The sequence below is a fragment of the Cricetulus griseus genome, chromosome 3 (assembly GCF_003668045.3).
Source record: "Cricetulus griseus strain 17A/GY chromosome 3, alternate assembly CriGri-PICRH-1.0, whole genome shotgun sequence".
Classification (NCBI taxonomy): domain Eukaryota; kingdom Metazoa; phylum Chordata; class Mammalia; order Rodentia; family Cricetidae; genus Cricetulus; species Cricetulus griseus.
In genome coordinates this window covers 187,252,967-187,279,685 of record NC_048596.1, presented here as the reverse complement: position 1 = coordinate 187,279,685, position 26,719 = coordinate 187,252,967, and the positions used below count along the sequence as shown (strand labels likewise).

Genomic DNA, 26,719 nt, shown 5'->3' with positions numbered 1-26,719 from the left:
GCATTTGACTTCAGGTTTTAGGGCTACTAATGGAATGGTCTTGTCCAAGCAGCCAGCCCTTCTAGACCCAACACAATGGCACATCTCCAAGCAGCGTCTATTCTGATGTTTATTTATTTGTGAACATTACAGCCTTGTCTTTAGGTCCCCAGGTGCCTTCAGGTCACTGTGTCTGCTGCAGTGTGAGGGTGAGAGAATGACCACTCATGGGAAGGTACTAGATTATATGTTGCCTTTTGGTCTCCCACTCTCTCAGTTGGGAAAGGCTGTGCTAAAGCACCTCTCTCATTGCCTCCAGCCTCAATTGCTACTGGGCAGAACTTGGGAGTAGGTCCAGTTCTTGCTCTCCGGTCGATACACAGTGGTATAATCTGGGCCCCCGGCTTACCCAAGCCAGATAGCTTTGCATAGCTCTTGGCTGCAGCTACTTAGAAAACAAGTCCTGAAGTGTGGTGGGCAAATGGCACCACATGGCAGCTACAGGCGCAGCCTCTTGATGTCCTCACTACGGAAGTCTATGCGCAGAGCCAGCACCTGTCGCACTTCAGCGGGGGTGAGACGCCATGTCAAAGGGCCAGAGTTTGCACCCCAGTAATCTAATATCTCAGTCACCTGTGGGGACAAATAAACTAGTCAGCAGGGGTAAGTCTACTCTGAGGGATGCTCCTATGCTTTACAAAGACAAGGCAGGGACACATAGGAAGGTGCCTTGTAGAACTGCATTGCTAGCAAGTGACAGAACAGCAGGGTTCCAAACTTGGCTATGGACTCTTTCCAGTAACTTTTCCAGGCTAGGTTGAGGGAGGGAGTCACATACCCGCTCCAGATTGAGGATTGTAGCCATTTGGGAGAGCCGGGCAAACTTGTCTCGGATGGTCCAGGTTGTCACCGTGGTAAGGTATGCAATGAGTGACCTTAGTTCCTTGTCAAACTGCAGACCACCTAGCTACCGGAGAATGAACACAAACCTTGTCTATTTAAAGCCTGGCCCTATGAGGAAACAGAACTAGAATCTAGTGGTCCTCAGAACTAGGAGGCAAAGGCTGAGGAGACAGCTCAGCAGGTAGAGGTGCTTGCCACCAACCATGATGGTCTGAGTTTGATTCCTAGAGCCCACATGGAGGACCTACAAGCTGTCCACATGCACACTGTGGCACACACTCCCCACCCAATAAACAATGGAGAAAGAGACAGAGAATTAAAAAAACAAAAAAACAAAAAACAGAACAGAGCTAGGAGGCAAGACCACTACAGGGCCTGTGGCCCAAGTCTGTTCTAGTATCTCAGAAGCTAGACAGAACTGGGCCTACATAAACAGCAGAGCGTGCTGGTGGTGGAGAGGATATAAACTCGGGATGGGCCCATGTTCCTTTGAACTTACCCTGTTGAAGGTAGACTTCAGAACCACTTTTTCCAATTCAACAGCAACAAGGCTGGTCATGAGGCCAGTCAAGCTGTCATAGATGACTGGGGACAGGCTGGCCTGCACAAAAGATTGTATCAGTGGAGTCCATTCAGCCCCTCTGCCTTTACACTGGAGTCTTCCAATGAGACAGTTACATGAAGAGGCAGTGTCCCCATAGGCTGTGACTCAGTAGGGCCTTTTGAGTTTACAGCAAGAGTGGTAGGCCACAGGATGCCAGTGAGGGCAGAAGGGGCAATTCTGCCAACTCGCACTTACCTTGAACTCTGCCATCTGCTGTTCCAGGTTGACGATGAACTGCTGTACCCAAGGGTCATTGGCCTCATAGTCATTGAATTCTTCCTATGGTCAGAAGCAAGTGGGGGCTGCAAAGGGCCTCTTTCTACAAAGTACTACTAAACCTCACCCCGCCCCTTGCCCTTTTAAATAATGATATAATAAGTTCTTTCTCCCTGTAGCTTCTGACTTTAAAACCAGCCTGAATGTGCATGGTATTATTTTACATCTGTAACCTCAGAGGCCGAGGCAGGATTGTTCTAAGTTTGATGTCAGCTTTGATTACACAGTGAGATAAGACTCTTGCCCGATAAAACAAAAATAAATAAAAACATTCCCTATCCAAAAACCAAAACCCAAACAAACAAATCCTCTAATCCAAACCAGAAAAACAGCTTGAGTCCTAGGCTGGTCAGCAATGCTCCTATACCCAGCTAACAGCTCTGGGCTGTGGCAGTGGTCCATATACCAGGGCAAGGCTAGACCAGGAGAATAAAGCTCTTAGATGGCTGGGTGTGGTGGCAGAGCACTTGTGGGGCAGAGGCAGGCAGAACTCTGTGGGTTTAAGACTAGTCAGGCTATATAGTGAGACTGTCTCAAAAATTAAAAAACGGCTCCTAGGTCTATGATAGGTGGGGCAAAATGTGCCTGTGTATAAGATGAGTCATGAGAAGACAAGATCCCTTCACATGTCTCTCTCAGCCATTCTGAAGGCAAGAACAAACTGCCCTGGGAGGAATCTATCTTGGATGGAGATGGAGGTGGGCTGACAGCACTTAAGGTCTATTCTATTCAGATGATTCACTGCCTTTGATGACTGCTGTGGTCAGGCTGACCTCCTCGATGTTGTGGGAGACTGAGAGAAAAGTGTTGATCCAAGGTTGCACTTGCGGCTTGACTGCTGAACTGTTGAGCTCCGTCAAACCTTCCTGTACCAAGACAGGACAGAGACACATCAGAAACATGTTCCACCTTATCTTCCACCCCTCTCTTGATTTCCTGCAGCTGAGCATGGCAGTCATGACAGTAAAAGTCAGGAACCTGTCCCTTTCCAGATCTGTGGCGATTCAGGTCCAGAGGTGAGTGAGGTCGTGAGATTGTCTTAGTAAATCTCAAAAGGTGATTTCATAATTGCCTGGTGTTAGACAGTGCCTGTGGCTAAGTATCATTGAACCATGTGATTCAACCCCTTTGAGCATCTTTCTGAGGGCGCTTGTCAGTTTGGAGCCACCAAGCAGAAATTATAAAGGACAAGACACTGGTTTGTTCATGTGAAATATGCTAAAAAATGAAGTGGGGCCTTTAGTCTCAAGGGATTTGCACGCCTTCAGTGGCTGGAATGCTTCATCCTTGCCCTCCAACCCTGTTGCTCTGCCCACAGTGGAGCCCCTGCAGTCTTCTCAGAGCATCATGTGGTCTTACCTGCAAGAGATCTCGAAATTTGTTGGACACAGCAGCTAAGTCAGAAAGGCAACTGTCAAACTTGGCCTGGGCCTGTTCCCCTCCAATGCCCTGATTAAACAGCTTGGTGCAGTCACTCTAGGGGAAAATATAGGTTTAGAAACTGACTGTGTCTCTGCCATCAGACTGTGAGCAGGGGTAAAGAGGGTCAACATTCAAGTAGCCATTTTTCCTTTACTAGACTTCTCCAAGGAGATTCTCTCCTGAGGGTTTTATACTTTGTCTTCAACCCCTGCCCCCAAATATGAGAGTACCAGTGTTGGGAAGAGAATAAGAAACAGAAATTTGTTGTTTTGTTTTTGGAGACAGGGTTTTCTCTGTGTAGCCCCTGGCTGTTCTGGAACTATCTCTTGTAGACCAGACTGTCCTTGAACTCATAGAGATCCACCTACCTCTGCCTCCCAAGTGCTGGGATTAAAGGTGGGTGCTACCACCAACCAGCAAGTAATATTGTGTGTGTGTGTGTGTGTGTGTGTGTGTGTGTGTGTGTGTGTGTGTGTGTGTGTGTGTGTGTTAAAGGAGGGCAAGAACTTTATTTTGGTTTTTCAAGACAGAATTTCCTCTATATAGCCCTGGTTGTCTTGTAGACAAGGCTGGCCTCAATCTCAGATCTACCTGCCTTTGTCTTGGCCATGTCTCACTGTTTTCTCAGAGGCTCCCTCAAAAACCATATTAGCCATGAAGCCTCCTACCTACCCCAAGGTCACAACAGTTTCCACAGGTAGCCCCTTGCCTCTACTGAAAAGCATCCTCTAGCTAGTGTCCGCCTTGGAGGCAGGACCCTAGCTTTCCTTCTTTCCAGGAACTCACTTTAATACTTCACGATACTGCTCCACACTGTCTTGTTTTTTTGAGACTGTTAATACATACTTCATTATCTCTGTTTTATAACTGAGACTTCAGAAACTTAAAACAGAACTTGCCTAAAGCCACACAACTGGTTAGATTCGGACATCCTAGTATCTGTCTTCAAGGCCCAAGAAATGTCTACTATGCTCTGCAGTTCTTCTTCTTCTTCTTCTTCTTCTTCTTCTTCTTCTTCTTCTTCTTCTTCTTCTTCTTCTTCTTCTTCTTCTTCTTCTTCTTCTTTTTTTTTAAATGACAGCAGGGACTGGAGCAATGGCTCAGTGATTAAGAGCACTTCTTGCTCTTCCAGAGGACCTGGGTTCAGTTCCAGCATCCATGTTGGGCAGCTCACAACTGCCTGTAAATTTAGCTCCAGGGGATATGATGCCTCTGGCCTATGAGAGCATCTGCACTCATGTGCACATACCCTTTTAACTCCACATACACAGAATTAAAAGTAACAAATCTTTAGAAAAAGCAACTGGCTTTATTCAGGATTTGATAAACCTTACTTAATTTTATTTATAGAAGACTATATCATAAGTTTAAAAAAATTATGTGTATATATGTGTTTCTAGGTGAATATAAGGTGTGTGTGTGTGTGTGTGTGTGTGTGTGTGTGTGTGTGTGTATGGGGGCCCATGGAGGCCAGAAGAATGTGCTGGATGCCTAGGAGATGGAGTTACAGGGAATTGTGAGCTGCTTGATATGGGTGCTGGGAACCAAACTTGGGTCCTCTGTAAGAGCACTAAGTGTTCTTAACTGCTTAGGCAGCTCTCCAGCCACTAAAACATTTTTTTTAAATACTTTTATGAAGCATACTCAATTGTAATTCATGACAGCATTCAATAAACCATCAGCAGGGCAGGACTGAAATCTGTACCTCATTGTATAGGACAGAGAACTGTGGCTCAGAATGAAAGGACTTGGCCATAGTTCCCTTGCTAAACTGCCAATCACCACTGAGCTCCTACAAATGTGGCTGTGTCAGACAATGCTCAGTCACCTCAGGACAGGTGTTCAGTGCCCTTTCTCGAACAAGAGTGGCTCTATCTACTAAAAACTAATGAACAATTTCCCTTGTACCTCCAGAGTCTTCTTCAGAGTTGAGATATTTTCACTGCAGACTTCCACATTATTCAGAGTCACCTGGAAGATGATGAAGAAGAAATGTTATTTCCTGATAACTGGGCTTGCAGCCCATTCCAACAACATCCAAAATGGCTGATAGCTACGTTTCATGTGGCTCAGAGAAGTACTAGCTTGAGTTTAGACCCAGCTATGGAAAGGCAGCCCCAGTGTTATTAGGCAGGATGTTCAGACCTTGGTGTGTATGTGGACAGAATGGTGAGCTGGGCTCATGCTTTTTCCTGTTTCCAATACCAAAGGTACAAAACTGTAATGACTGCAGAAGTAACACACCAAGAACAATTCAGGCAAACAGGTATGTGGCAAGTGCTGGGCTCAAAGATGGCAGGCCTTGGTAAAGATTGGAAACATACACAGAGCACTTGTGATAGGCCAGGCACTGTTCTAGATATTGAGGAAAAAACTGGAGCAAAACAGACAAAATACACTCCCTTACAACAGGCAGTATCCTCAGTGATAGAATGTGTACTTAGCAAGGGCAAAACTCTAGACTGAATTCCTAACACCCAGCCTGGTCCAGCCACCTAACCCTGATATGTATGATATAAAGTCAGGTAGTGATAAACACTATGATCAAAAACAAAACAGGGATGGAGACAGAAATTCAAAGAGGAAAATCCTCAACACTAGAGTCAGGATTAGAATCCATGAATCCCTAGCATTGTCTAAGGGCTCCTTGTTTAACGATTCATGTGTCCCTGAGAGTAGTTGTAGAAAGAGCAACCATAAAACGCAGTTTGGGGACTGAGCTTACAGCTCAGCAGTTAAGAATGCTCACTGTACAATCATGAGGGCTGGAGTTTATATGCCAGCACCCACAAATGCCTAGAACTACAGCTTCAAGAGCTCCAAAATCCTCTTTTGGACTCTGAATGACAAGGCATGCACACTCTCCTTTCCCACGTGCATCTAATCTCTCATAGATACACATATACACACACAGATAAATAAATACTTTTAAAAAAGCAGTAAAGGTGATTTGGGTCAGTTGGTAGAATGTTTACAGAACAGGCATAAAGCCCTGGGTTTGATTCCTAGGACTGCATAAAACCACCTATAACTCCAGTACTCAGGAGGCGAAGGCAGAAAGATCAGAAATTCTAAGTCACCCTTGGCTACATACATAGTGAGTAGAGGCTGACCTGGGATATATGAAACCCTGGCTTTAAAAAAAAAGGCAGTATGGGAACAAAAGTGATAAGGTACAAATATGACCATCTAGAGGAAAACATCTTAGGTTTGAGGTACTCAAGGCTTCATGATGGAGATAATGGTTGAGCTGAATTGACAAAGCTAGAATGCGCTAATGAATGCTCTATGAATGGTCTATTCATTCTAACTGATGAGTACATTCCACCACTTTGTCAGTCTCTCTTATCTCCATCCTATTCCTTTTCTTCCCACGTCTGGTACTGAGAATCAAACACAGAGTAAGTACTCTGTCACTAAGGTATATCCCAGTCTCCTCTTCCCCCCTTGAGTCAGTCTCATGTAGTCCAGGCTGGCCTCAAACTCGCTCCAGAGTAAGGATTACACCCTGCCTCTAGTCCCCAAGTACTAGAATTCTACAATTCTATGCCTGGCAGGAATTTTTTTTTTAAACATGTATGAATATTTTGCTTGCACATATGGTACAGAGGCCAGAAAAGGGCAGGCATTCAAACCCCTGGAACTGGAGTTACAGATGGTTGTGAGCCACCATCCATGCTGGTGCTGGGAATAAGAAACTTTTTCCACAAGAACAGCAAGTGCAGGGCCTGGAGAGATGGCATAGTGGTTAAGAGAGCATTTGTTACTCTTGTAGAGGACCCAGGTTTGGTGCTTAGAATCCACATGGTAGCTCACAACCATCCATACCTCCTGTTATGGGAGATATGACATCCTTTTCTGACCTATGTAGAAACCAGGCATGCACAGTGTACACACACACACACACACACACACACACACACACACACACACACACACACACGAAGGCAAAACACTCATACATATAAAATAAATAAATCTAAAGTTAAAAACAAAATACTCGGGGCTGGAGAGATGGTTCAGGGGTTAAGAGCACTGACTGTTCTTCCAGAGGTTCTGAGTTCAATTCCCAGCAACCACATGGTGGCTCACAACCATCTGTAACGTGATCTGGTGCCCTCTTCTGGCACGCACTGTATACATGATAAATAAATAAAAATAAAATCTTAAAAAAAAAATACAGTGCAGTTTAAAAAACAAACAAACAAACAAAATACTCAGCAAATGCTCTTAACTGATATGTGTGCCACCATGTGCAGCTTCTGGCAGGATGGTTAAGAGCAGGTGAATGACATAAAAGCACAGCGATGGTCTGGGAATACTGGTATAGAGGCTACCGGTGGTAGGATTAAAGTATTTAGGGGAATTTCACTGCCTCTGGCTGGTTAGTGGGTGGCATAGCCTATGAGGACAGGACAGGAAGGAGCCATGATTGAGGAACTTAAGGATTTTAGGGTAAAAGGAGAATCCTAGATCCAGAGGGGTTTGGACTGGGAAGTCTGCTGTCTGAGCGCTCCCCTTGTTGGCATCATGCAGTCAATACTGAAGAATCACACTGCTGCTTAAGCCACTCCAAGTGGGGTTGGGTAAAGGAACTGAGGCCATAACACAGGCCTGCTAACATTGACTATTTCCAGAGAAATAACTGTACTGTTATGATAGCTTAAAGATAAAGGTTACAACCAAAGTGTTTCCCAGGCATTGAAAGGCACCAAGAATAAATGTCATAAGAGAAAATGGATTTGGGTTCAAATGGTATTGACTTTTAGAGTTTCCCTTGCACTAACAATCTTTGTAAACATGGATTCACTGGGTTATCCCCTACTCATGGCAAACAGGATGTCAGTAGAGATGGGGAATTCATTTTGACAGCCAAATGAATCAGTGTCATACAAATAGGCTTTGTGGGGCTGGAGAAATGGTTCGGCCATCAGCAGCTAGGTTCACAATCAAAATGTCAAAATAGGCTTTGTGGTGGGAAAAATGACATTTTAAATGTTTGGAAAGGGAAAACTAGAAATCTGTCACCAAGCATTTAGCACTTCTTTTTGCCTTATCATGTGGGTCTTCTAAAAGTGAAACTATCTAACTGGCAAGTTCTCACAAGCAATGAATGAGAGCAAAGGCACTCACTGGTCAGCCTTGGGAATATGAGAAGTCAAGTGGTGGAAAAAGGTAGATGGGTTAGGTTTACGAGGTCTGAAACAACAAACCAACTAGACTTGTGGCCTGTGGCAGTAATCCAGTGGCTCAAAGGCTGGGGAAGAAGGTATACATTTAAGGCCTGTCTGGACTACAGAGCAACTAGGCAAGCCTGAGTAGGTTGGTGAGACTATGGCTCAAAACAAGCACTGGGAGATACATCTTAGTGTCCAGTGTGCTTTTCCAGGCATATGTGAACACTTAGGTTCAATTTCCAGCACTGTGAAAACAAAAACAAACAAACAAAAACCAAGTAAAACAAGCCAGGCAGTGGTGGCGCACGCCTTTAATGCCAGCATTCGGGAGGCAGAGGCAGGCAGAGCTTTGTGAGTTTGAGGCCAGCCTGGTCTACAAAGCACATTGCAGGAAACCCTGTCTCAGGGGGGAAAAAAAATAAAAAACAAACCCCCAAGTAAAACAAACAGATACCTACTCAAAGACATGTATTTCTGGTGTGGTAGGTCCCAAGAAGCCAGTGAATGCTTCTGAGCCCAGAAATGAAAAATATGAATAAAAGTTCTGTAAAAAAATAGAAATAGAATGCAAGCAAGACAAAAAAAATGTAAGTTTATCATAATATAATGGTGTTTACTGGGCATTTTTGGCCAAGTTCTCAAAAGGTAACACATTTCATAAGTAAACATTACTTAGAGCTCCCTTTTTAGCTAAAATATTATTATCTCTGTGTGTGTGTGTGTGTGTGTGTGTGTGTGTGTGTGTGTGTGTGTGTGTGTGATGTGTGTATGGTGCATGTGACGTGGCTCAAGTGTGGCAGTCAGAGGACAACTGTGGAAGATTCTCTTTCCACCTTTACATGGGTCCCAAGGATCCTTGTTTGTTTGTTTGAGATAGGGTTTCACTATGTACCTATGGCTGGCCTGGAATCTCTATGTAGACCAAGCTGGCTTTAAGGTGTAAGAGCAAGGTAAACTGGAGAGGATGGAGTTAACTCCATCCTCAGAAAAAGCTACTTTGAGAAATTCTCTGTGTGGCACAAGGCTGATTAGGCTCCAGTCCAGGAACCATAAACAGTTCCAAGGAGCACCCAAATTGTGCCCACCCTGGACAAAGTGACCCCATCCGGGTGTTCAGACAATGACTAATTTTGGCAAATAATATCTCGTCACAACTGTTCTTGTGGGCAACCATTAGTAACAATTTTGAAATTTTCCTAGCCCCTTGGGCTGGAGAGATGGCTCAGAGGTTAAGAGCACTGGCTACTCTTCCAGAGGTCCTGAGTTCAATTCCCAGCAACCACATGATGGCTCACAACCATCCATAATGAGATCTGGTGCCCTCTTCTGGCCTTCAGGGACACATGCAGACAAGAACTCTGTATACATAATAAATAAATCTAAAAAAAAAAAAAAAAAAAAAAAGAAAAAGAAAAAAGAAATTCCCCTAGCCCCAACATCAATGAATCCAAAGGTTACCTACTCTTACCCAATCTTGAATAGCCAAGACACATACCACCCTGCTTGCAGTTTTTTCCTTTATTCCCTCTTGCAATTGAGGCCAGACACCCCTTTTCCTGCAGTTGCTGTGCCAGTTTGCTGGACAGGGTCCCTCCTGAGGGTTGTAACTTAATATTAAACCTTGTGCGTTTGCATCAGTGAGTTGGCTCCTTGGTGGTCTTTTTTGGGGGTCTCATGAACCTGGCATAACAAAGGTTACAATGCTCAAGTATTAAAGGTTGGCACTATTATGCCTGGCCTTTTTTTTTTTGGGGGGGGGTTTCCAGACAGGGTTTCTCTGTGGCTTTGGAGGCTGTCCTGGAACTAGCTCTTGTAGACCAGGCTGGTCTCCAACTCAGAGATCCTCCTGCCTCTACTTCCTGAGTTCTGGGATTAAAGGCGTGTGCCATCAATGCTGGGCTTTTTTTTTAAGACACAGTTTCAGTCAGGCATGGTAGCATGCCTTTAGACCCAGCACAGAGGCAAACAGATCTCTGTGAGTTTGAGGCCAGCCTATTCTACAGAGTTCCAGGACAGCTAGGGCTACAGAGAGAAATCCTGTCTTGAAAAACTAAAAACAACAACAACAAAAAGCAAGACCACAGTCTCACGTATACCAGGCTGACTTTGAACTTTGTAAATAACTAGGGCTTCAACTCATTCTCCTGTTTCCATCTCCCAAGTGCTGGGATTACAAATGTACAATACCAAGTCTAGGTTGGTCCTCTTTTTGGACAACAGTCACGACATCCCAGATAGATGGAACTCATAAAAGGGAAAATACTTTTTCTATTTGTTTTTTTTTTTTTTTTGCGATAAGATAACCGTGGCTGGCCTGAAACTATGCAGACTAGGCTAGCCTCAAACCCACAGAAATCTGTTTGCCTCTACTTCTGCCTCCTGGGTATGGATGGGGATTAAAGGTGTGAACTACTACAGCTGTCTCAAATTAAAAAATTCCATGTCAGAAAGAGGACAGGGCAGCTAAAATAACTATGTAGGATCTGTCTGGTAACTAATTAGTGTGATTTACCTGTACAGGGTAAGGCAGCAAGTTTTAGATAAGGTATCTGAATCTGATAGAAGCCAAGCAGTAAGAACTGCATTGCATGGACACATTGTTTTACATCCAATCCATCTGTGGACTGTTGACTGAAACCTCAGCTTTGGATGTTTCCTTCAGTCTCCAGGCCTTAGGCACCAAATTCAAGTCTAGTGATGTGGATAATAGAACACAAAGGCCCTATAACAGTGCTATTCCCACTCATGTCAAGTTAGCATGTGTCAGAGAGACCTGATTATGAACTCCATTCCCTTTTGTGTTCTTTGGTATGTTACAAACTGGCTGCTACCCTGTACAAATCCTTTTATCCTCTCAGGCTCTCTTTCCCTGTTATCATACAATGGGAGGATTCACCACTTCATTACATCTCTTGTTTGTGTGGCTCCTTGAAATAGTCTGGATAGTAGTCCAGGATAACCCTGAATTTAGGATCCCCTTTCTCAGCTTCCTAAGTGCTGAGCTTACAGGCATGTTCCAAAGAGGAAGTTACTAGAAAAACAGTCTTGAGAGGCATAAAGGTTTGGTATCCACTTAGATTGTGGGCCTTGCCTCAGAAAAGCAGTATAGCAGCCTAGCATAGATGGTAGAATTGGTTTTGTGGTGGATGCATACACTGTCGAGCCCCTCACAGCTTGGCAGAGAAGTCTTGGAAGGAACACTGAGGAGAAGTGAGGAACCTAGGCTTTTGGCAAAAAAAGAAAACAAAAAACAAACAAACAAAAAGTAGATATTATGTCTCAGGTTGCTCAAAGCAGCTTCCTGGGTAAGAAGTGGTTTCAGAACCTAGAGTTGTTTTTCTTCTTCTTCTTCTTCTCCTTTTTTTTTTTTTTTTTTTCTGAGACAGGGTTTCTCTGTGTAGCTTTGGAGTCTATCCTGGCACTCGCTTTGGAGACCAGGTTGGCCTCCAACTCACAGAGATCCGCCTGCCTCTGCCTCCCAAGTGCTGGGATTAAAGGCGTCAAGTGCTGGGATTAAAGGCGTGCACCACCAACGCCCTGCTAGAGTTGTTTTTCTTTTCTATTAAGTTTTAAAAAGAAAGTCATCACCCCAAGGGTTTTTATAATTTGGCTAAGAGGTTGTAGTATAACCTTTCAAGGGAGCCAGGAATGTGGCTCGGTTGGTAGAGAGCACCATACCTGGCACTCCACAGGTAGAAGCAGGAAGACTAAGTCAAAGGTCATCCTTTATTACATAGCAAGTTCGAGATCAGCCTTGGCCATAAGACCTATTTCGAAACCATAATAACCCTTAAAAATAGAACTGACCCAGCTGCCAGCCTGACGGCCACCTACCAGGAAGGACATCTTGGCTTCGTCAGTGCTTTCGATGCCTTTTGTGTCAAACTTGCCCTGCTGGAGGCTGCTGTGCATGATGTTGACAGCACTTGTCACCCCGCGCTGGATGTCTTGTAAGGTGGTGGCTGGGAAACCCATCCGCAGCTTATTACACAGAACATCTCTGGGGGGCAGAATGTCACATGCAGAGTTACAGTGTTCAACCCGGCCTACAGGACGGCAACAGCAGAGCACCCACTACTCTGACTCTACAATACCAGCTGCTCTTTTGGGGTGGACTCCACTCTTCTCCAGCAACCACACTGTCTATGATGGTTCTGACAGTGTCACTGTGGTTTGGCTAATGTTCACTTCTTCATCAGGCTCTTAGTTATTACCACTGAGCTTCATCAAAGAGGAGACAGTAGAGCTCAGTGAAAAGCATGTAGGAGCTGAAGAAACACTCTTGAGTCAAGTCAATACCAGATTTTCTGTTCTACTTCTTAGGCATGTGACTCATGACAAAGAATACAATCTCTCTAAGCAAGTTCCCATATCAGTTTTTAAAAAATATGATTTACTTTGTGTGAGGGGGACACATGCTACAGACATTTGTGGAGGTGAGGGAACCACTTGCAGGAGTTGGTTTCCCTTCTACTATGTAGACTCTGGAGAGTAAACTCAGGTCATCAGGCTTAGCATCAACTATCTTTGTTTGCTGAGCCATCTCATCTGACCTATATCATGTTTTTTAAATAATTAAATATTGGGGGAGGGGCATGAAGTGGGCATGGTGAAGCATGTCTTTAATATCAGCTCTCAGGAGGCAGAGGCACGTGGATCTCTGATGAGTTCAAGGCCAGCCCAGTCTACAGAGTTAAGTTCTAGTACAGCCTGAAAAACCAAAAACATTAGGGGGCGGGAGCTGTTTGGTATAGTACCTGGCTTATAGAAAGGGAAACTAAGTATTTATAACTATTGTTTTTATCTAAACCACATGCTTTTCTTTTGGGTCTGAGGGTAATGACACTTTCAACATACTTTAGTGAATTAAGTTAGGCATTTAAGGCTGATGGACAGTTGCTCCAAGCTAAGAATGTTATATTAGGAAAAGGAGCTTTTTTGGTTTTTCCAGTTCTGGCTATCTTGGAACTCGTCCTGTAGAACAGGCTAGCCTCAATCTCAGAGATCCGCCTGCCTCTGCCTCCCAAGTTCTGGGATTAAAGGCTTGTGAGATGTGCCATCATGCCCAACTTATTTTATCTTGTATAGAACTGAATTTGACCCATAATGAAAAAAAGAAAAGAAACAGATGATACTGAGGAATTAAATACATCTAGAACTTTTTTGGTTTGTTTTTTTGTTTTTTCTGAGACAGGGTTTCTCTGTGGCTTTGGAGGCTTCCTGGAACTAGCTCTTGAAGACCAGGCCAGTCTCGAACTCACAGAGATCCACCTGCCTCTGCCTCCTGAGTTCTGGGATTAAAGGCGTGAACCACCACTGCCCGGCACAACTAGAACTTTTATGCCTCAAAAGCAGAAAGGAAGTCAACAATACCTGAAGTCAGCTTCCAGCTCTCTGGTGGCAAGATTGATCATGGCACAGAGACAATCGATGCTAGAGCTGGACAGAGCTCGCCCAATGCACTTTTTAACAATGTAGAAGACATCATCTACCATGCTGGATGTCAACTGGCCCTTCTCATAGGTATCCAGAGCCACAGCCTAACAAAAGGCAAAATCCTCAATGAGTATCCCAGTTCTGCACGTTCTAGATAGTTCTGTTTATACTAGTCCAGTCTCTGCACCCTTTTCTACACCCTGACAAAACAACAAGAAACCATCTCACCTCCTAATGGTCATCACATTAGAAAACTTAGTACTTGGGGCCTTTGCCTTGGTGATATCCATTACCTGGGATGTCAGACATAAAGATTCTACCCCATATACTTGCAGGGGGCAGGGAACAAGCAGGGTGCATGGGAGTTGAACTCTTCTTTTGTAATCTCTGGGAAAGACCCAGAGTAATGTGAAGAGCATGACAATTCCAGAGATGTCCTCTTACACAGCAGTACTACCCAGTCTGCACTGAAAATTACTCTCAAAGCAGGACCAAGAAATATGGCAGGTCTCAGCCATTTCATTCAGCCTGGCTTCTTGGACAGGGAATGGGTTTGCAAGAGATGCATCCTAATGTCCTACCTTATTGACAGTCTCCCTCATGAAGTACTCCTCCATGGTAATATAGTAGCCAATTAGCTCCTGCATGGTACAGCTCAATAGGCAGTTATTGAGGAGTTTGTCCAGGCACTTCTGGTGCTCTAGGGGACAGCCAAGAAAGGAATATTCACTTTTTCCCCCAAGGGAAACAGCAATGTTTTTCATTTTTCAAGTTCCCTTCTAGTTTTTGATCCAAACAGATTTGTATTTTCTATAATTAAAATCACAGTGTAAACCAGGCTCAGGCCTTTGATCTCAGCACTCGGGAGGTAGAGGCAGACGGATCTCTGTGAGTTCGAGTCCAGCCTGGTCTCGACAGGACAGCCAAGACTACACAGGAAAACCCTGTCTGAAAAACAAAACAAAACAACAACAAAAAACATCATACTGTAGACAATACTTTTTTACATATTTATTTTTCTTTATCTTAATTATTTTTTAAAGACATGTGATTATTTACGGGTATGTGTCTGTGTGTTTATGCGCAGGCAAATGTCTGCAGAAGCCAGAAGGTGGCATCCCCTGGAGCTGGAGCTCCATGCAGTTGTAAGTGGCTCAACTTGAGCCTCAGGAATCAAACTCTGGACTTCTGCAAGAGCAGCAAGCACTCTTACACTCTCAACAATCTCTCCAGCCCCTCAGTTATTATTATTTTTTTTCTTGGTATACTAGGATGTAACCCAGGGCCTCACACATGCTAGATGAATACTCTACCACTATGTTAAATCCCTAGTCCCAGCTTCCTTGTGATTCTCCTGCCTCAGCCTCCTCCCATGTCCTGGAATTAAAGACCACTATACCCAGCATCCCTGGACATTTTGTCAGATAATTTACAGTGTCTTGGTACATCTTGAGCTGGTTTGTCTTGAATTTACTGACCTCTATCTGCCTCTGCCTCCTGAGTATTAGGATTAGGTGTGTGGCGTTATGTATAGCCTTAACTCCATTTTTAGACACTTGGGCTTTTTCCTTTTTTTTTTTTTCCTTTTTGTTTTTTAGGACAGGGTTTTTCTGTAGCCTTGGCTATCCTGGAACTTGCCTTGTAGACCAGGCTGGCCTTGAACTCAGAGATCTGCCTGCCTCTGCCTCCTGAGTACTGGGACCCAAGGTGTGTGCCACTACCTTGGCTAACAAGTGGGCTATTTTTAAATTTTTCTTTCACAACTGGAAATCATAATAATTGAAGATAATAGTGAACATTTTTAAAAAAAAATAGATTTACTTTTATGTGTATGGGTGTTTTGCCTGCATGTAGATGTACTGTATGCATGCCTGGTACTCATGGAGACCAGAAAAGGGCACCTTTCCCTGGTACTAGAGTTACAGATGATTGTGAGCATTCAAATGGGTATTGAGAACAGAACTCAGGTCCCTTGTAAGAGTTCCAGAGCTCTTAAGCGGTGACCCACTTCTCCCATAGTGAACAATTTTGTACAAATAATTTAATCTTTTCTCTAAGACTACACAGAAGTCAAAAGATGCATGTTTCCAGGGCAAAGACCAAAATATATTAGATATAAAGCATATTATTCTCTACATCAGCACTGTCTAGCTGTTCAGCAAGCATATCTATGATGGTGGAAATTTTAAAGTATTTTTTAAATTTTTATTGTGCTTGTTGTGTGTGAATAATGAGTGAGAGTATGGGCCATGCACACCATAGTGGAGGCCAGGGGACAACTTTTAGGGAGACACCTCTTTCTTCCACAGGTTGTAGGAATTGAACTCAGGTTATGACACTTGCAAAGAAAGCACTTTCACAGTCTAGCCACCTTGCCAGCCCAGGACATGTTTTATAACTATGCTGTCCAATATGGTAGTCAAAAGCTATGACATGGCTGGGGAAAGGACTCAGTGGGTAAAGAGCTTGCTGTACAAGCACAGACTATTCAGATATCCAGTAGCCATATTAAAAAGTCAGAGGAAGGCATCAAGCATGATGGCACATACATCCAATTCCAGCACTCAGGAAGCAAAAGCAGGAAGTTCTCTGTAAATTCCAGGCCCACTTGGTCTACACAGTGAGTTCCAGGCCAGCCAGGGTTTCAGAGTGAGACCTGTCTCAAACCAAAACCAAAACCAAGCCAGGTGAGTTGGGCAGCCTACTTGTAAACCCATGCTGGGAGACAGAAAGAGGGAATCCTGAGAACAAACTGGCTAGCCAAAGTAGGGCTCAGCAAGAGACACTACTTAAATATGTAAGGTGGAGAACAACTGAAGATACTCGATGTGAACTTTGGGCCTTCACACACATGTGAACATACATGCATGTGTACCCACCACGTGCATCCATAGACATGTGGATATATATACACATATGAAAAAAAAAGGGGCAAGGCAGGTCACCCGACCCTCATACCCCTTTAATGAAGTCTTGCTATATAACCCTGGATAGTACCTGTGGTGGTACTTGTCTCAGTCAAGTGTTTGAGGGCTGGCAATCCAAAGATTTCTCTGAGGCTCTAATGTGTGGAGAAAGAACATAGCTCCTTCTCTAAAACCAACAATATGCTTGGCCTGCAGCCAGGACCTTGGGAGATATTCCCTGAGGCCCTGAACAAACCAGGTTTCAAACAAACCAGGAATATGCTTGGCAGAGCTGATAATGGCCTGGGGCCTGGGCCTTGGGGGAGCTGTGGCTTTGGATCCTGAGAACTCAACTCTCCCCATTTTATGGTGCTATAGCTGTCAGTTTCAAGACTACTGTGTACTTGGTCTGTAATGTCCTTGAGATAATCCTGTGTTCTGTTAGTGTAACAGTTTGACTAGCTTCCCACTGACTTTGTTCCATTGTATGTTAGTTTCTGCTGACTTCTTCCCATTTCTCCATTGGAAACAGTACACAAGATGTACTCTTTTTTTTTTTTTTTCTTTCCAGACAGGGTTTCTCTGTATTGTTTTGGAGCCTGTCCTGGAACTCACTTTGTAGACCAGGCTGGCCTTGAACTCACAGAGATCTGCCTGCCTCTGTCTCCTGAGTGCTGGGATTAAAGGCATGAGCCACCACAGCCCTGCCTGACACTGTAGTTCTTAATAAGCTTGTTTGGCATAAGAATATTATATGTAAGATCTCCCACCTTTCTATCTTCTTTATCTCCAGTCCCCTGGATCTTATCTCTCAGGACCCTGTTACTAAAGAATGACTTGCTGCTCCAGGTCAGACAAATACTAGCATTACCATAGTGTGCCACCATCCCTAGCATTATGGGCACTCTTGAAACTTCAAATGTGGCTAAAGACTGAATTTTAAATTTTAAATTTAATTTGAATTTTAAAGTTTTAACTTATTTTTCAAGACAGAGTTTCCCTGTGTAGCTTTGGCTCTCTTGTAACTCTTTGTAGGCCAAGCTGGCTTCAAACTCAGAGAGCCACCTGCCTCTGCCCCCAAGTGTTGGGTGGGATTAAAGGTATGTTCTACCATGTCTGACTTAACTTTAATTAAATTTTAATTAAATTTAATTTCAGAGGCTAGAGAGATGGCTCAGCAGTTAAGAGACTGCTCTTCCAGAGGTCCTGAGTTCAATTCCCAGCAACTACATAGTGGCTTACAACCACTTGCAATGGGATCTGATTTCTTCTTCATATACATAAAATACATGAATAAATAAATGTTTACAAAAGATTAGGTAAGTTTTAATACTCACTCACATGCATGTATACTATGCTATACAAAATAGGTCTGAACCTATTGTGGTTGTTATTGACACTGATAAGTACCTAACTCCAAATAAATACATAATTCCCTTTAATGGATTAAGTAAATCCCCTGCCATGTTTTATTGACATAAGTCACAAAGGATGTCAGATACTACATGAGCCTCTGGGTCCTCAGTAGGGAATCCTGCAGATACCCAACAGGCACTCAACAGCCATCCTCTCCCCACCACCTCCCAGGCAGGGGGGTCTCCACTATGATGATCAGGTTTCACTGTGGGCTCATGCAACTCTGCTACCTCAGCATTCTGAGTAGCTGGGACTATATAGGTATAATATAACTATATCTGCCATGCACATATATATGCCTGTAGTAAAATCTACTGGGAAGTTGGGGTGAGATGATTTCTTGAGATCAGCCTGGGTAACATATTGAGATATACTTCAAAACAACAAAATAAAAAAAAGAAAATCAGCCAGTTAGTAGTGGTGTACACCTTTAATTCCAGCACAGTGGAAGCAGAAGCAGATGCAGGCAGATCTTTGTAAGTTCAAGGCTAGCCCAGTCTAGAGATGTAGTTTTATGATAGTCATGGCTACATAAAGAAACCCTGTCTCAAAAATAAAAAACCAACAACGCCCCCTGCCCCAAAAAACCCCGAAAAGTTTATACATAATAAAAATAATAAAATTGGACTGTGGACCACCTTTTTTTTTTTTAATTTTTATTTATTGGGCCAGAAATGTTCTTTAAAAATTTTTGCTTTTACTGTTTTACTTCATGTGTATGTGTTTTGCCTACATGTGTGTCTGTGCACCATGTGCTCAATCCCCTGAAAATGAAGTTAGAGGCAACTGTGAGCTTCCATTTGGGTGCTGGGAACTGAACCCCAGTCCTTTACAAGAACAGCCAGTGCTCTTAACCACTGGGTCTTCTTTCCAGCACTTGTTATTTTATTTTTTTCAATGCCATCTTTCTCTTCAAAAATTGTGAGTGGTAGAACTGGAAGACCTTTTCTATATTCTACATATATTCCCATACCTCTTTTGAGATAGGGCCTCTGCCTCCAGATTACTGCGATTAAAGGTGTGCCACCATGCCCATCTTATTTTTTCTTTTTTGAGGAAGGTTTCTGCTACATAACTCAGTGCTGGAACTAGAGGTGTATACTTCCATGTCCTGTTTTTACTACATACTTAAGTTTTCTGAGGTGTAACTTCTTGTCCACAGAATTCACCATTGTATGTGTACGCTCCAATGATCTTTAGCAACTTACTAAAATTGTGCAACAGTGGCTATGATCCAGTTTCAGGACATATGTCATTTCTAAAAGTTCACTAGTGTAAACAGCTCTTTTGTACTATTTCAGACTTTAACATGCACACATTTTCTAAGTGTAACTAGAGCTGGCATGGAGAAAAGTGTAAGTAATGGACATCAGTTTTTCTTGCCTTTATATGGAGTGTTTAGAACCCTGAAAAATCCCAGTCCTATTCTAAAATGTGGCACCCTGAACATTTCTACTAAAGGCCATTTTGTCCAGAGACTCAGTGGTTTCCTTATTAAGAGCTCTGTGACTTGGCGATGACAAGACAGTTGCAACAGCTTTATGTCAGTCCTCCAAACCAATACGAAAAATAGGTTTTACCTTGCTTTACATCTTCTGAAGCCATGGAGTCCCCGACCTCAAAATCTGCACTGATCCTCTTCCTGAGGAAGCGTAAGTACAGCTCACTTCTAGCATTCATCAGGGTGACCTCAGTCAGGACAGGGTCCAGCTCCCTGAGACAAAGAACACAGGGAGTTAAGAATACTCTGTTTCTGTAAATAGAAGGGCTACAAGGTAAACACAGATTACCCAGGTACTTAAGGGTAGTTCTGCCTGATGGCTGCACTGCCTTGTTTGTTATAGAGATAGCTATCAACCACATTATCTTTTTTTTTTTTTTTTTTTAAGCACAGTCTCTCTATATAGCCCTGGCTGTCCTGGAACTCACAGAGATCTGCCTGCTTATGCCTCCTGAGTGCTGGGATTAAAGGTGTGTGCCACTACACCCAGCTTCAACCATATTTTTCACTTGCCAGTATCTGAATTGTTTACCTCCAATATGAAAATTACCTATGCTCATGTGAAAGAAAATATTCTTCCCCAATCTTCAATTGAACCAAGAAATTTTAGGGCACACCATTAAACTGTGTCCCATATCTACTCATCTCTCTCAGTGAACAAACAAAACAATCCTGAGAAAACAAAATTTGAGGACTTGAACTTCCTGAATTCACTGGCCATAAGAGTGCTTGCTGCACAAAATGAGGACCTGAGTTGGAACTCCTGGCACCCATGTTTTTTTTTAAAAAAGATACAGTTGTGTAGCTTGGTCCTCTTGTGGGACTTCTAACAGTGGGAACAGACTGTCTCCAACACTTTTACTGGCTTTTGGGACTCTATTCCTCATACTGGGTCACCTTGCCCAGCCTTACTTAATACATGAAGAGGTGCTTAGTCTCACTGCAATTTGATATGCCATATTTTGTTAAATCTCATGGGAGACCTGCCCTTTCTTAAACAGAAACAGAAGAGTATTGGATTGGGGGGGCAGAGGGAGGGTGGGGGAAGAGACTGAGAGGAAACTGTAAAAAAATAAACTTATTTTAAAAAAGGAAGGAAGGAAGGAAGGAAGAAAGAGAGAGAAAGAAAGAAAGAAAGAATGAAAGAAAGAAAGATAGAAAGAAAGAAAGAAAGAAAGAAAGAAAGAAAGAAAGAAAGAAAGGAAAAAGCCAGGCCAACCAGCCTACCTGAAACAGTAAGTTTCAAGTCCAGTGATAGACTTGGTCTTAAGTGAATGAGGTAGAGAGTAGAAGAGGAGGAGAATGACAGAATAGGCTACCCAAAGTCTCCTCTGGCCTGGGGACCCACACATATAAACAAACACACACTGTGCACGTGAGTGCATGTACCTGTACACACACACACACACACACACACACACACACACACACACACACACACACACAAAGCTATATTAGTCAAGACTATGCATTACTAGTGTAAAGATACATGTATAAATTCAATAGAATTGAAGAGTCCAGGCAGTCAACTGACTTTTTTTTTCTAAAGAAAGGGTCTCTTTATGTAGTCCTGGCTAGCCTAGAGACCTTACTCCATAAACCCCACTGGTCTCAAACTCACAAAGATCCTCCTGCTTCTCTCTGCCTCATGAGTGATTTTTATTGAGACTATTAAGATGACTGAATGGAGGAATGAATGACTCCTTCAATGAATTGTGCTACAACCACTGGTATCCACATGAACAAGAAGATGAACCTGATCTCACATTATATGTACAAACTCCCTCCATACACTGAAAAGAACTGGCCAAAACATAAATCTAGTCATACAGTTTCCACAGCTCTCTGGTACTGATACATGACCTGGGACTAACTCTACAATGACCCCCCAATATTCATCTTATTTCAAGTTCTTTCTAATATTTTGCACATACTTCCCTTATGCTATCTGGGACATTCTTCCTTACACTCCAACTCACTCTTCTGGTCTCAGGCCTATGGCCATTTCCTCAGGAAGAATTCTTGAAACTTGCCCACATTTGGTTATATCTCATTACATGCTTGCTTGTACCTTATACTTCATATACCCCATCATGTATTCTAGAACTAAACTACTTGGATTAGATTTCTGGCTCTGCCATTTTCTAGCTTTATTATCTTGGCCAAGTCATTTAGCATTTCTAGATTTTAGTTTATTCATCTGAAATAGTTATAAATTAAATCAGTGATTTACTACTGATTTGGCTTCCCCCAGAGGACTACAGTGGATAGAGACAGGGAGGCTTCCATCTATCTCATAGTTTACAGGACAGTTCCGGAAAAACAAAACAAAAAACCAAGCCAGGTGTTGATGGTGCACGCCTTTAATCCCAGTACTTGGGAGGAAGAGACATGCAGGGATCTCCATGAGTTTGAGGCCAGCCTGGTCTACAGAATAAGTGCCAAGACAAGCTCCAAAGCTATACAGAGAAGCCCTGTCTCGAAAAACCACAAAAAACAAAACAAAACCCCCCAAAACTATCTAGCCAAAATGCCAGTAGTGTAGAGGTTAACATATCTTGAAGTAAGTGGTTTAATATTTGTTAAGTGCTTATAGCAATGCCTAGCATACAATGGACATTATATATGTGTTAGCTATCATTATTCTGCTGGTTAGATTGTTTTGTTTGTTTGTTTGTTTCTTTTTTTTTGAGACAGGGTTTCTCTGTGTAGCTTTGGAGCCTATCTTGGCACTCGCTCTGGAGACCAGGCTGGCCTCGAACTCACAGAGATCCGCCTGCCTCTGCCTCCCGAGTGCTGGGATTAAAGGCGTGTGCCACCAACGCACGACTTACTTTGCTTTTCTAATCTTCAGCTTGAACCCCAATATCAGTCTCTGGGTCTTTTATTTATCATGTTACACATCATGCTTATTTTTATGTGGTGCTGGGCTTTGTGCATACTAGGTAAGCACCCTTACCAACTGAGATATTCTCAGCCAGTGATCTATTATTCTTTATTAACTATATGTGCTATATAGACATCTTTGTATGGTATATTCTATTAGGAGAAATTGCTAGAGTTGGAAATTGGTGGCTTATGTCTGTAATCTCAGCACTTGGAAGAGTGAGGCAGGTGAATCTGGTTGTTCTTCCAGAGGACCCAAGTTCAAGTCCCAGCACCTCCCTGGTCTACAGAGCAAGTTCCAGGACAGGTTCCAAAGCAATACAGAGAACCCTGTCTTGAAAAACAAAACAAAACCCCCAAACAACAACAAAAAATCGCAAAAAACAAAAAATTAAAAATAAAACCCCGTTTTAACAAAGTAGTCTCTAAACTGGATGTAAATAGTGATCAAAAGTCTTACAGGCTGAAGGATTATTACCTTGGTTCAATTTTTTCTGTTGCAGAATTTCTTATCAAGTTACTCTGGACAAGCCGGAACTGCAAAACACCACAGAAATCAGAGCAGTATTCTTGCTACCCACTGGCCATTCTAGCCTATAAGGCTAAGCTTCAAGTTGCTAATTAATTAGGCTTACTTTTCTTTTAGATTAGAGGATGACTTTCTAGCCAAAGACTGTTTTTTGGTTTAAGTACTGTTGCTCATTTCTGTTTACACTTATCCTTCCATCCATCCATTGAGACAGGGTTTCTCTGTGTAGCCCTGGCTGTTCTGAAACGCAATTTGTAGACCACATCGGCCTTGAACTCAGAGATCCACCTGACTGCCTCCCATGTACTAGGATTAAAGGTGAATCACTACCAACTGGCTACTTATTTATTATTTATTTATTTTTATTTTGTATACTGTATGCACTGCCTGTGGAGGCCAAAGGAGGCTTCAAATTCTCTAGAACTGGAGCCACAGATGGTTGTTAGCCAACATGGGAGTGTGGAATCAAACTCAGGTCCTTTAGAAGAATAGCAAATGCTCTTAACCACTAAGCCATCTTTCTGACCCTTGTTATTACAATAGGAATGCTAGGGGCTGGTGAGATGGTTTAGTGGTTAAAAACACTTGCTGTTCTTGTAGAGGATTGGGATCTGGTTCCCAGAAGCCATGTGGTGGCTAACAACCATCTGCAACTTCAGTTCCAGGGATCTGGTACATTTTTCTGGCCTCCATGAGCGTTAGACATGCACACGTTGCATATACCTACATACAGTCAAAACATTAAAAAAAAATAAAAACAGTAAGTCCTTTTTGTTTGTTTGTTTGTTTGTTTTTTTCGAGACAGGGTTTCTCTGTGGCTTTGGAGGCTGTCCTGGAACCAACTCTTGTAGACCAGGCTGGTCTCGAACTCACAGAGATCCACCTGCCTCTAGTTTCCCGAGTAGTGGGATCAAAGGCATGAGCCACCACCGCCTGGAAAAAAGCAGTGTCTTAAAAAAACAAACAAACAAACAAAAAAACAGTGCTAAATGACATTCTCTTAGTCTGGGGTTTTGCTTATAGATATGAGCCAATCTACCTGGCCTTTTGGTTTTTTGCAACAGTGACTTAGCATATAACCCAGGCTAGCCTGAATCTCCTCATGTAGTCCAGACTGGCCTCAAAATAATGGTGATCTAGCTGTTTCAGCCTCCCAACTGCTAGATTTACAGTCATGTACCACCAAGCCCAGCTGGCAATTCCTATTTCTATGTGCTACTTTTATTTCCTGTGCTTACAGATATAGAAAATAGTTCTGAAAAAGGGAGCCATTGCTGGGCATTGGTGGGCAGGCAGTGCTCTTAACTGCTGAGCCATCTCTAGGCACTTTTTATTTTCATTTCTTCTAGTTTACTCTACTGAGAGCCCTGACTAAAGCTGCTTTCAAACTGCAGGTAGTTTCTTCTGCTCACCTGCTGGTGGTAGTCCCTCTGCTTGATGAACTTGTTCACCACCTGCTCCACCTGTCTGTCACATTCTACTTGAAGATATTTGATCAGGGTATAGAGTCTCCCAGGTCCATAATAAGTCTCCACTATGGGTTGGTGGGTTTCCACAATTCGGGCAATCCCTAGAAGTAAGAGTTGAATTCCACATGTATTTTTCATAAAATAAATTCCTTTCCCCATCAAAGATTAACTTAGGTCTAACTCAATCCCTCTCAGCTATTTCACTATTTGAAATGGACAATCCTAGTTGTTGCCTGATGTTGCTAAGAAACTTTATTAAATATAAACAGTGGTTGATATACTAACAGGCACTTGAGAAGTCATAGTAAGGCTGTTTTCTCTAGAGGAATCTTTAGAATAGATCACTTGTAGTAATTTATTTTAGGTTAAATTTATTATTTTAGAGTTTGGGTCTTGAGGGCTAGGGAGATTAAAAATTCTGAAGAGACTCCAATTGGCTAATCTGATACTAATCTGAAAACTGTTTATCCACTAAATCAACACACAGAAAACTACAGAATTGAACCAAACATGCCTGAGTAGAGGGAAAGACAAGGTAAGGATGCAGACGTCAGAAGAAAAGTATGTTTGGTCTCCCTAGAGCAGAGAAAGAGGCTCACCTTCAAACAGGAGAGTGAGAGTATCTGCAAAAATGACTGCAGCTCTCCGATCACTCATATCTGACCCCAGCACCAAGAGCAGGTTCTCCTCAGCCTTACTGGCCACCTGAAAGCAGAAAAACCCACATATTTCTCAGACCAAAGGCTTCCTGTCAGCTTTTCTTCTACCATGTTTCCTTGGTGGTTGGAGGTTGGAGGATGCATTGAGGAACCTCTTTGTGGGTACTAAGTAGGTCAAGGAACCTGAGAATCTGATTACCTTTAGTTAATTTTTTTTTGAGACAGGGTTTCTCTGTTTAGCTTTGGAGCCTGTCTTGGCACTAGCTCTGCAGATCAGGCTGGCTTCAAACTCACAGAGATCTGCCTGCCTTTGCCTCCTGATTAAAGTTGTGCACCACCATCGCCCGACTAATTAATAAATCAATTGAAGGCAGGGTCTCACTATGTAACCCTGGCTGGTGGCCTGGAACTTTGCCTATTCAGTCCTGAGACTAAAGCTATGTGCAATCATGCCCAGCATGATAGCTCTTCTATTCAGAGGAATAAATAATCTTTAAAAATATGGACTATTATTAGCGAAAAAGAGAAAGTACTCCTAATTTCAATAATTATCTTAAAGTATAATTTGATATATTTACAGTGCTTTGCTGAGGGGGCTGGAGAGATGGCTCAGTGGATGAGAGCACTGGCTGTTATTTCAGAAGACCTCCATTCTATCCCCAGCACCTACAAAGTAGCTCATAATCACCTGTAACTCTGGTTACAGGCACCAGGCATGCAAGTGGTACAGATAGATACACATGCAGGCAAAAGCTTCATACACATAAAATACAAATTAAAAAAACTAATACACTTTAAAATTAAAAATGTACCATAGGACATTTTATTTATTAAGTCAGGGTCCCTCAGACGGGCGCTGGTGGCGCATGCCTTTAATCCCAACACTCGGGAGGCAGAGGCAGGCGGATCTCTGTGAGTTCGAGGCCAGCCTGGTTTCCAGAGTGAGTGCCAGGATAGGCTCCAAAGCTACACAGAGAAACCCTGTCTTGAAAAAACCAAAAAAAAAAAAAAAAAAAAAAAAAGAAAAAAAAGAAAAAAACGATAGGGTTCCTCTATATAGTCCAAACCGGCTTAGAAATGACTGTATAAATGAGGCTGGCTTTAAACCAGTGATGTTCCTGCCTCAGTTGCCAAGTGTAACATCACAAACACGCTATACCATGATGCCTAGCAATTGTACTTAATTAAATGTTTTATTCTCTCTCTCTCTCTCTCTCTCTCTCTCTCTCTCTCTCTCTCTCTCTCTCTCTGTGTGTGTGTGTGTGTGTGTGTGTATGTATGTATGTATGTATGTATGTATGTATGTATGTATGCCTCAATGCATGTCTGGAGGCCAGAAGATAACTTACTGGAATTTTTTTTTTTCTTTTTCCACCATGTAAGTCCCAGAGATTGAACTCAGGTTTTTAGGCTTGACAGCAAATGACTCTACTCACTGAGTCATGTTGCTTAATTTTTGTTGTTTGTTTGTTTGCTTGAGATGGGGGGGTCTCTTTGTGTTACTGGATATCCTGGTACTCAGTATGTAGACCAGGCTGGCCCAGAACTCCCAGAGA

General features: G+C 42.8%; 1 protein-coding gene across 1 annotated transcript in view; it reads right to left on the bottom strand.

Moving 5' to 3' along the window:
• Nucleotides 1-91: 91 nt before the first annotated feature.
• Nucleotides 92-26,719, bottom strand: part of Cog4 (component of oligomeric golgi complex 4) — a 36,099-nt gene continuing 9,471 nt past the window's right edge. Inside the window, exons 6-19 of the mRNA XM_027406010.2 lie at nucleotides 25,104-25,209; nucleotides 24,448-24,605; nucleotides 22,985-23,043; nucleotides 19,700-19,833; nucleotides 14,379-14,497; nucleotides 13,735-13,901; nucleotides 12,196-12,361; nucleotides 5,093-5,155; nucleotides 3,122-3,238; nucleotides 2,536-2,628; nucleotides 1,682-1,765; nucleotides 1,382-1,483; nucleotides 818-946; nucleotides 92-612 (exon numbers count right to left, since the gene is read on the bottom strand). Of these exons, the coding sequence (XP_027261811.1) occupies nucleotides 478-612; nucleotides 818-946; nucleotides 1,382-1,483; nucleotides 1,682-1,765; nucleotides 2,536-2,628; nucleotides 3,122-3,238; nucleotides 5,093-5,155; nucleotides 12,196-12,361; nucleotides 13,735-13,901; nucleotides 14,379-14,497; nucleotides 19,700-19,833; nucleotides 22,985-23,043; nucleotides 24,448-24,605; nucleotides 25,104-25,209 (1,632 nt within the window). The 3' untranslated portion in view covers nucleotides 92-477. The remainder of the gene's footprint in view (nucleotides 613-817; nucleotides 947-1,381; nucleotides 1,484-1,681; nucleotides 1,766-2,535; nucleotides 2,629-3,121; nucleotides 3,239-5,092; nucleotides 5,156-12,195; nucleotides 12,362-13,734; nucleotides 13,902-14,378; nucleotides 14,498-19,699; nucleotides 19,834-22,984; nucleotides 23,044-24,447; nucleotides 24,606-25,103; nucleotides 25,210-26,719) is intronic.